Source organism: Toxotes jaculatrix, chromosome 8 (assembly GCF_017976425.1).
Source record: "Toxotes jaculatrix isolate fToxJac2 chromosome 8, fToxJac2.pri, whole genome shotgun sequence".
Taxonomy (NCBI): domain Eukaryota; kingdom Metazoa; phylum Chordata; class Actinopteri; family Toxotidae; genus Toxotes; species Toxotes jaculatrix.
In genome coordinates, this window is record NC_054401.1 from 5,272,156 (window position 1) to 5,282,665 (window position 10,510).

Here is a 10,510-nt window from a genome sequence, read left to right on the forward strand (position 1 = left end):
TTACATTAGAGGCTGTTAGTGCAACAGTATCAACATATGAATATGAAGCTGATATTTATAACTCTGCCCTTTAGTTGTTTCAATTTCAATTCAGTTTTTTTTTTTTGCTTTCTTATTTTTTTTTACTACAAATAATAACTTTAAACTTTCCAGAACCTGAAAATCTTTGGCCGCTCAGAGATCACATACATGGCAGATTGAGATGGAGAAATCAGACCGGAAGGTCGCAAGGTTGTGTGTCAACGGTCTGTCTCAGTAGCTTACAACAGATTTCACTCAAAAGACGCATTAAATGCGTGCAATGTTCCTGGATGTGAAACTACCTTATTGCACATACCAGTCTCAGCTCATTGGCAACACAGACTCCTATATGTCCAGTCTAATGTGAAACGCAGTGACTTGAGCACAGTGTGCATAAGCCATTATGTAACATCAAAAACTTCTGCCGACACTTTTACATTTCCAAACTTTTAAGTGCACGACATGCAACATCTGACACCATGGCTAATTAAATAGACAACATTTTAAAATAATGTTACAGGTAAACAAAACTATTATTTAGGTGCACAAAATGATGAACAAATACATTATTATATGAGGAACATCACTGATCTATTATTCTTTTATATGTGTTTCTCATTTTCAAAAACTGGTGATACAATTTTGGAAATTTAGTTTAGCATGCAGCAAACATGTAGCGCAAGAATACACTGAGAAAACGAACATAATGCTATGAAAAATAACGGGACTTAATAATTGGACCTTATCAGGACTTCTCTCTCACAGATGAACTTATTGCGCATTTTACAGTCTGCTGGGTCCCAGTTGGATGTGGAATGCAGCCTGGGGATCATCAGTGCACATTTACCAATATCACCAAGTGTTTCCCTCATCCAGTACCTACAAACACAGAACATGAAGATCAGCACCTTTTAATAAAATTTCTACTACAGACAATAAGAAGTGAAGTACTGTCCTGAAGTACCACTGGTGGCTTCATATTTACCACACAAACATGAAAGTGGTTTTGATTTTCTCGACTAACTCATAAAGAAAGCAATTAGGAATATATACCTAAATGTATTTAGCTTATTTATTTAACTTTTTGTTTTTGTAAAAGCTGCCTTGCTTTGTATTATGATTGTTGTCAGTTGAAACCTGCCAGATGCTCATGAGGCAGAGATGAGTAAATTCAAACGTTCACTGAGGTTTTCTTACCCTAGTGTGTCATTACGTCCATCGGTCCACAGCCAGTTTTCGTCAGCAGACTGATGTAATCCCAGCCAGTATCCGTGATACTTGTCGTAGTAGTACTCTGTGTGGTTACTGAGGAACTCCTGTAAGTCATTCCAAGGCAGATCATCAAAAACACATTTTGTACTCTATCACACTTTTAGGCGTTGTTTCTGAGCAAACATTAAAAACTCCACACCTCCAGCATGTTTAATTTTTAGAATTTGAAAACAAATACAAACTTTTTCCCCATTGCATTTTGTTAAGCTAAGGTAGTAATGTGAATATGTATTTTGGTTTGTTAGGAACTTAGCCCTTAAGTTGTAATCACAAAATCTGAACTGAAACATTCAGAGAGCTCACCTGTTCTTGTAGACTGTCAATAACAACCAGATCAGCAGCTGTGTCTTTGCAATACTTTTGACTTTCTTGCCATGTCTTCCAAGGATTATTGTTGTAAAACAGATAGCACTTTTCCTGGAACAGAATCCAGCCTTTCTGACATGGCTGACACTCTGTTTTCATGAAACAAGCAGAGATAGGGAACAAAACTTCAGTCTCTTATTTGAAGCACTAAATGTGAAGAGTTAAGACCGAGACATACTGAGTGGTCCTAGTAGAGTACTCACTTTTCGTAGGGCAGTATTCATTTACGGGAAAGGTGTTAAATTTCATGATGAAGCTGAGCGTCCAATTGAGATCATCTCTGGCTCTGCTTATCTCCTCTGTGTTATTCTCTAAGATGCTCCTCTCCATGATCAGTTGCTGGTTTTCTGTTGTGAGGTTGCGGAGGTTTGCTCTGAAGTCTGCTTTCTGTTCGTTCATTGCCACACTGACTGTGGTGACAATGAGAAAGAGACAGCACATCAGTCAGTCAATCAGTGGATGCATTTGGTGTTATCAGAGACGCATTATTTTCCGATTAATGCCGCCCCTAAAATCACTTTGCATGTACAGGGGCCGTTTTAAAAAACGCTCAGAACCCCCTTCCTTACAACTTTCCAACACTGGGGCAGGGAGGGCTGCGTGTTTCCAGTTCTGTGACTTTCCGAAACCAACAATCTGACATTCACACTTCTTCATACTACAGCTGGTGAGCTGTGTGGAGGTGAGAGTTTGAACTTCTCTCTTCAGCTCTTTTTTTTATTCTTGACACAATGGTTTCTGTTACTTTTCATGTGAATCCACAGACTGCAACACTACAAATGTCTTCCAGGACAGAATGTATGGATGAGTGCAGCATCAACCTTATATACATCAGCCTTTTATATATAATATATAATATATAATACTGTGTCCCTGCGCATTCTTTATGATGGCTGGCTTTTCAGTGTAATTGTTCTGAACAACTATAAACATGTTTGATTTTTGACCTTAGTTTCTTGCTTCAAATGGGTTGCTTTTTAGTTAATTAAACAACAAAAGTTGATTTTAATCTAAAAGCTTAGTAAAACTGAGTGACACAAACGACTGCTGAGAAGTGTATATAAAAACTCAGAGTATGCTTTACCAGTGTATCCTACAATAGGCTATGCATGGTTTATTTTAGTGAGGAAACTGAAACATGATGTATGGTCTTTTAACACCAAAATGTGTCATAAAAAAAGGATCAAACCAACCAAAAACTAAAAAAGCCAAACAATACAAAGCAAACCAGGAGTGTAAAATACAGACTGACCCTGAGTGAACAGGTGCACTTTAGAGTTAAAGTTCACAGTCATTACATTATATTGCTTCCTCTTTTTGTGTTTAACGAAAAGGCGCCCCATATTGACTCGGCTGGGCTAAATTTGATGTAAGCGGCTACAACTGTTCCTTAAAATTTAGAATGTTGAAATGAAACTCACTGTAGATGATGGCACTGATGCTTGCTACCAGGAGGGCACTAAGTAGCCCCAGACACACCGGCAACAGATGAAAGTGCTGAGAGCATGCAGCTGCTTTACCATCTGCTTGTAATGAGAAAAACACACATTCAAATGATGACTGTAATTATAATCATCTTATTCATTATAGACACTGTCGCCTGGAAATTTTCTTGTCATTTAGTATTAGAATAAAAAAGTTCACTTGAGGTTATACTTAATTGAAAATAAGACCATCAACAGATTTTGTAACTTACTTGGTTCAGTAGTAGCAAGCCCTTTAGATTTTACTGCAGAGTAAACTGTCGAGTCCTCATTTTTCTCTGGTTGATGATAATAACAATACAGGGAAATGATAATAGACAGTCAACAGTGATGTTTTTTCACAATGTCAAAATGGAATTACATGTGGGACAGTTGAAGCAAGAAAGGACACAACATGGTGATCATTTATGTGAATGCTGGTAGTTATTATTGCATGTGAAGATGAGAGCCTTCTGCTTCTCAGTCCTGTTTCCAGTTAAGAGAAATACATGTTGCGTTGTGTTGACTCACTGTCTGTGTGAGAACATTAGGACTCAATAATCAGTATAAATGTGCATGTAAAGGGACAAACCAAGCTGGTTAGTTGTTAGCTAATCTAAAAAAGAGAAGCAGAAAGAGTAGGTGATTCAGTTGTGATGTCGGGGTATGACAATATGAGGTGAGAAGTGAGGCAGCAGTTCAAGAGTCACGTTGGACAATGTGAGGCTCCAGCAACAGCGGCAGCAGCAGCAATTGGGAGTATTTTCCCAGCCCATCAAGAAATATAAACTGTTTTTTTTTTCAGCATGGCTATGATACTTTAAGTTTAAAATCCATGGCACGGAAACAAGTAAAATTAAAAATTCATTTATAATTTCAGTGGGATTTTTTTCCACACAAAACCCTTGCGAAAATAGTATAAAAGAACAATTTGAATCCCAGCGACATTGTGTTTTATTTTAATAAAGAAGGAGTAACTTACCCTTTGGAGGTCCACCACCATCTTTAAAAACCACAGTAGCATAATTGAGTTCTTCCTCCATACTGTTCCAGTGCAGAGAATGAGAGCAGGTTTTAAGAGAAACTGATGTTTGAAGGGTGTGACTGAACAAAATTTGGCAGTGATGCAGTACCCCATAGAGAACAAAACAAGAGTTTCCTCTTTCCCCCACACTGCAGCTTCCCAGTTTGCATAATGACACGTTTTTACCGGACAATGTCAAACAGTGATACTGCAGCTACGATATGGCTTTGTGGTGACTGATTACACGTGATATCTGTATTGTCTGTCTTCAGAAGTGCGTGTCCTGACACAAAAGAAGAATTCGTTCTTACAGACTGCATGTGTTCATGTCTTACAAGAAGAACATTTCACTTAACAAATATGGTAGACATAGTCATATACAGTCCAGAAATACACATTCAATCCCCCCTCCTGTAATTCCACATATATTGACATACACGTGCACACAGGCTCACACACTTCCATGCATAGTATTCAGCATGGTATGCCATATAGGCCATATAGGTGCTATTGCACAAGACACTAAACTTCAACTGCCATTTGGTAAAGTGAGTCCTCCTACATTCTCAAAGTTATTACTGCTATGATTATATACTCTGGCTACTACTATTATACTATTATTAGTACTACTATGATTATACAAACTGTGTTACTACACCCTCCCACCCCAATGACGAGAAAGAGGCAAGTGACTGAGGCAAGATAATGACCCAGAACAAAAGCCTACAAGTGCGACACATTTATAGGAACTTCTGCTACAGCGTTAAGACAAACTTTCTGAATAATTCCATTAATTTACAAATTGTACAAAGAATGCCTTAAGTATGTTTGGCTGCTGAATGACTGAAAAACATTTATATACTATCGATACATGCAATAAATGTGGAAAATACAAAAAAACAGGACATTAGCTTATATCTTTAGTTCTGAAAACTGGGAAAACAATTTACAAGTCAAAAAAACAAAACAAACAAACAAAGAGATAATTTGATTTCTCAAAAGTTAAAGATCCTGTTTTGATAATGAGACTGGTTTGATCAAGGCACTTGTTTCACAGATCCAGCGGTTCCTCATGTCACAGCTTGCTTTGTACCAGTTGGCCTGAGGATCTACTTCTGGCAGACTTAGCGCACAAGACACTCTGTAGCCAGGTTGTTGTGTTTTCCAGAACCTGGTGAAAAATAATTCACATGAGTCCAACTTGTTCCGCCTCGATATTTTGAGAAATACAATTACTCGTTTTCTTGCAAAGAGTTAGATGAGAAGATTGATACCATTCATGGTCTGTCTGTTTAATAGGAAGCTACAGCCATTTAGCTTTGCTTAGAATAAAGACTTGAAATAGGGGTTGTATCTTAATTGGTTGGAGTTTTAAGTCTTATTGTGTCCAGAAACTGTGGTTTTTAACTCTTTGATTTGTAGCTCAATTATCTTGTTATCTCCAGGAGGTCACAGCTCACAGCCAAGGAATAGTTCTGCTCAGACTCCCCAAAGAAACACAAATTGTTGTTTTTACATATCAGTTTTTGTACAGATTAAACAAACAGGATGTAACAAATCAGTTAAGCTTTAGATGCCCAGTTTATGAGCTAAGCTAAGCTTCAAGTAATATAACTCTTGCCAAGCTATTCTTTTAATGCTAATAACCCTCCTGCATATTTCATTTTTGATTTGTGGGTTTTATGTGTGAGAGTGAGGTGATGTGTGAGTCTGCATACTGTCAGTATCGCCCCATACAGGTGTCTGTTCACTGTCAGAGTGATTTCATGCCTAGACTTTACAAATTAGACCACTGTCAAGATAACCTTAAACCAGCAGCAGTGTTTCTGGAAAAGACATTTTCCGTGAGTCTTGTTGTGCCCTCTGTCTTTGCTTCTTTTCAGAAAGGCTTTGTTTTTGGCATTGCTGAAAAGATTTTTGCGTCATTCACCATGTCCATCAGATTTCTCTATAACCTGGTCACATGAAGTGTAATATGCAGGAGGGAAGAGGCTGCCAGTCTCTTTGTAGATGGTCCAGTTTGTTTGGGGTAATGATAAAGTAGTAAGCTTACCTCACAGTGAAGTTGCTTCCATCTACCCACGTCCATGTGTCCATCACTTCCTTGCTCAAGCCAATCCAATAGCCATGCCTTTCATCATCATAGGATTTAATATGGCTGCTGATGAATTCCTACATTTGTGATACAGGTATTAGTTGTCAAAAAAAAAAAGAAAGTAACTCTCAGTGTTCACTAGGATAATATGATATGATATGATAGAAAGGATTAGAGACATATGATAGAGATCTGAAGTCAAATAAAAAGGGGGATTCAAGCAGCTGTGAACCATATTTATTCCTGTTTTGTTTAAATTTGCAATTCTACTGCAGGTACAAAGCAAAACATTTTGTTTACACTATTATAATGACAGGATTTACTCTAAATATTCAAGCAAATCGTTTTTTGTGTCATTTACTCAAGAACTGTACTTACATAGAATTTTAAGCTACTTTTACTTGAGTGCACTTTTGAATGCTAGACTTGAAATGGTGTATTTTTACATTGTGGTAATGGTGCTTTTACTTAACTAAAGGATCTGAGTACTTCTTCTACCACTTATCTGTCAAGACAGAGGTGAAGTGCCTTATAGCTTGTTTGAGCTTGAAAATATAAATCATAAAATCAGTCTTGCCTGTTCCTCCTGGCTTTCAATCACCACCAGATCCGCGGTCATTTCTCTGCAGTAATCACGACTTCCTTGCCACGTCTTCCAAGAGTAATAATAATCAGATTGAAAGAACATGTAACAGTTTGATTGAAAAGGTACCCAGCCGTCCAGACAAGGTGTACACACTGTTAAACAAGAATGAAATAAGAAAATCATAACCATCTTAACAATTGAGAAAATTCAGTTTAACCAGAAAAATAAAATCAAAATGACACAAAACTTGAGTGAAACAACTACATTTACAATTTAGGGGCTTAAAGGTTGGAGGTTCATTGGATAAAGAGGAGTAGGAACACTAGCTAACAAGTTTTTTGCATAAATTGCACCATTTTTTCACCTTTCTGTGGGCAGTGGCTATGCACTGGAAAGTTCTCATATTCCAGGATGACACTGATGGTCCAGTTTAGTCCATCTCTCTCTCTGGTCAGCTCTTCTCTCTTTCTCTTTAAGTCTGTCATCTCCTTCCGCAGCAGCAGATTCTGCGTTGTTAAATTGATATTTTCTGACCTGTGCTCTGACCTGACTGTTTTCACTGCAGTGAGGGAAGAAAAGGTTAGTGTTGCACTCTCTTATTGTTGTCAAACTGCCTTGAAAATCCTTTAAAACATGTAGACGGGTACATAGACTTACAGTGGATACTGAGTATGATGACGACTGACACCAAGATGACACAAATAATCCCCAAACCTGCTGCCAGCAGATGAAGCAGGCTATACTGCGGAGCTTTCTTTTTATTTTCTACCAAAAACAACAATCAATCAATTTATTATACAGATTTATGGAAAACAAGTATCATATTTTTATCATAATAAACTGCAAATAACCTTGTTTGACAGGATTTGTATCCTTTGCCTGTTCCTTAGTCATCATCTCTTCATAGATTCCTTCCAGGTCGTTTTGCTTTTCTGTAAAAACAAAACAGCTGTAAGGAAATGAGAACTTTCAGTTGTCTAGTAGTCAGTTTTGGTCACGTCTGACCAAAACTTGTATTTCAAGACACTAACAAACAGAATGACTCTTGCCTTGTGTTATGATTTACTGACAGCAGAAGCTAATGTTTACCAAAACACTGGATATATTTTTGCAATCAGACACTATGGCTCCTCTGGCTTTACTTCATCATTGTTTGGGGTCCACTGCTTTGTGTTAAAAATATATTTGAAGGGAATGAGTTGTCAATTTTTGCAGTTATTGATTTGTTTTAAAGTTAAAACTCAATATTTAGGAATGCATTTGAAGAAGAAGATTCATTAAAAAGATATGAAAATGGCCATGAAGCATTATGGTTTCACCAAATTAGGAAATATTTAATCATATTTTGCAGCTCCGGTCTCTAATGCTTAAAAAGAAGTAATGTTTCACTTTCTTCTGGAAAATATCATTTCAAAATCATGTTTTTAAGCAATTCTCAACAAAATTAGGGAATGTCATGAATCATAAAGCCAATAAGATAATGTTAAATATGTTTTTTAAGCTGCTGAAAAGGGCACAAGGTCACAAAAAAATCACAAACAAGTCACAAAAAATACATAAATGAAACAATAAGATGGCCTAATAGCTCTTTCATAACTGTTTAAAGTGATTTGTAGTGTAGTGTATTAGTCCATGTTTCCTTAAACTCTTAAATTCTGACACACCCTCAGGTAGCTCCATTAAAACTCATAGAGCTTCATACAAGTATGGTAATATTTTACAGTATGTCTGGGAGCTGCCTGGTACTACATGTACAGTGACCTCCTCAAAATCCAGTGATAGAGGGAGTACACAGATTCTTTATTTAGATAAAAGTAGAAATACAGCAAAATTACACTATTATACAAATACAAGTGAAATCAAAACCCTACTCAAATACAAACATAATCAGTAAAATGTGCTTAAGAAAGAGGCACCACCAAAATGAACCCTGACAGTGTTTCATTATTACATATTGTTTCATATATACTTTATTATTGCTCATGCATTGCTGTTTTGGCAGCACTTCAGTGTTGTAGGAGGTAATGGTGAAGCGAATATAGTGAACTAAAACATACCTTGTGTCCCTCTTAAATGTAATGGGGAGGAACTTTAGAGTTGCAAAGAACAGAAATAGTCATAAAAAAAACTACTACTTAATCAAACCTGTAATAAGTACATTACGTGTGTAACAGTCAAAACTCGATAAGACACATGGATTCAAGAATTAGATAAATAAATTCAGACTTTGGTCCAAAAGTTCAGAATATATGATTTATCCTTACCCTTAGGCTTGAAAGTCACTGTGACGTAATTCAGTTCTTCCTCCATAATTTTCAGTATAACCATAGACGGTACTTATTTGTTTTACCTCAAAGACAGAAGCATAAACTGAAATAACTGAAGTAGATGTATTTCAGTGAATGCAGGTTTTTTTTTTTTTTTGAGGCAGAGAAACCAACTCCGATTTCATGATTTGCTGTTCTCCTTTTTTGGCTGAATGTTGTAACAAGTGGTGCTTTTGGGGATTTGATGTTCTTGCTCGTCACGTCCTGATGGGCGGGAGCAACGTCGAAACAAAAAACTTGAAATAAAATTGGTGGCAGTGAAATCATCTCTTTGCCACACTAGGTGGTTGTTATCATGACTGCTCCTTTTATTTTGAAGGGCCTCTGTACGCTTCTCAACATGTTAAAACAAATGCTTTAATAAAGTAGATATCATTAAGCTTCATAGTGGTGGTTTGGTGGCAAAGCAGAAGACAGGATTTCATTGTCATCCCTACATACATATCCACTGTCTGTGTCACATTTTAAGATGTGTATCTGTCCCCGTTGCCTTGCCGCTGCAATAAAGCAGAAACCAAAAAAAAAAAAAAAGACAGCAGGATCTCTGCAACACATCAGTTTGATGAGCAATTAATTAACTAAAAGGTTAACCACAAACCATTAACACAACCCAATGTTAACTGTGATTAAAAAAAAAAAAAAAAGGAAAAGGAAAACAGTCTTTCTTCATTCATGCAAATTGTTTCCTGTTCTCTGCTGACTCATAATTTGAGAAATCGTTTGAAGGGCCTACTTCTTTAAATCTTGCATGCAGAGATGGGTAGAGTTGCCAAAAACTGGAATTGGGGATGTGACTGACTTTACAGCAAAACGTAAGTGTTGCATAGACATACACAGATTTGACCTTTATGCTCCTAATATGTTGCAAAACTGTTTGTCTACCAGTTGAGTAAGTTAAAAAATCTACTTACAGACAACATGTGGATTCAGAATTTAGCTTCAACTTCTCTGTTTAACTGACATTTGTTAAAACTGATCAATAAGTGACAAGTCAGAAAACATGGCTGTGGTTGTGATGTTCAGTGCAGCAGTCAGCAGTTACTTGAGTACTGTACTTAAATACAATTTTAAGGTACTTAGTGAACTTTTTAACTTCATGACATTTATATGAAAATTTTCCATAAAAACACATATCAGTACTGCTTACATGTTAACACATAGTAATGATTCAATGTTTATAATATTTATGATCCTGACAAGAGCCCTTATGCAAAATGCAGTAGTTTTATTTCTGATGGCTAAAAGTACATTGTATTGCTAATACTTGTGTTGATACTGTACTTCTACCAGAGTAAAACTCATTTAGACCTGCATCAGTGTTTAGAGTTAAATTGTGTCTAGAAAAAAAATGTGACT

At 36.7% G+C, this 10,510-nt stretch overlaps 1 protein-coding gene across 1 annotated transcript; it reads right to left on the reverse strand.

Moving 5' to 3' along the window:
* Positions 1-19: 19 nt before the first annotated feature.
* LOC121185526 lies at positions 20-9,281 on the reverse strand. The gene is made up of 14 exons (XM_041043741.1): positions 9,092-9,281; positions 7,679-7,759; positions 7,485-7,592; positions 7,192-7,386; positions 6,819-6,979; positions 6,200-6,318; positions 5,167-5,317; positions 4,105-4,360; positions 3,356-3,421; positions 3,081-3,185; positions 1,863-2,069; positions 1,597-1,748; positions 1,219-1,337; positions 20-900 (listed from the first exon to the last, which is right to left on the reverse strand). The coding sequence occupies exons 1-14, from the start codon at positions 9,153-9,155 to the stop codon at positions 750-752; spliced, it is 1,935 nt and encodes a 644-aa protein (XP_040899675.1). The 5' UTR covers positions 9,156-9,281; the 3' UTR covers positions 20-749.
* Between the last annotated feature and the right edge of the window lie 1,229 nt (positions 9,282-10,510).

Excerpts from the sequence above, each read along its gene's own strand:
- LOC121185526 (XM_041043741.1), bottom strand. The coding sequence starts at position 9,155 with ATGGTTATACTGAAAATTATGGAGGAAGAACTGAATTACGTCACAGTG. Across the intron at positions 6,319-6,818 it reads TTGAAAGCCAGGAGGAACAG|GAATTCATCAGCAGCCATAT; the intron begins GCAAGACTGATT and ends TCACAAATGTAG. Across the intron at positions 2,070-3,080 it reads CATCAGTGCCATCATCTACA|TCAGTGTGGCAATGAACGAA; the intron begins GTGAGTTTCATT and ends TTGTCACCACAG.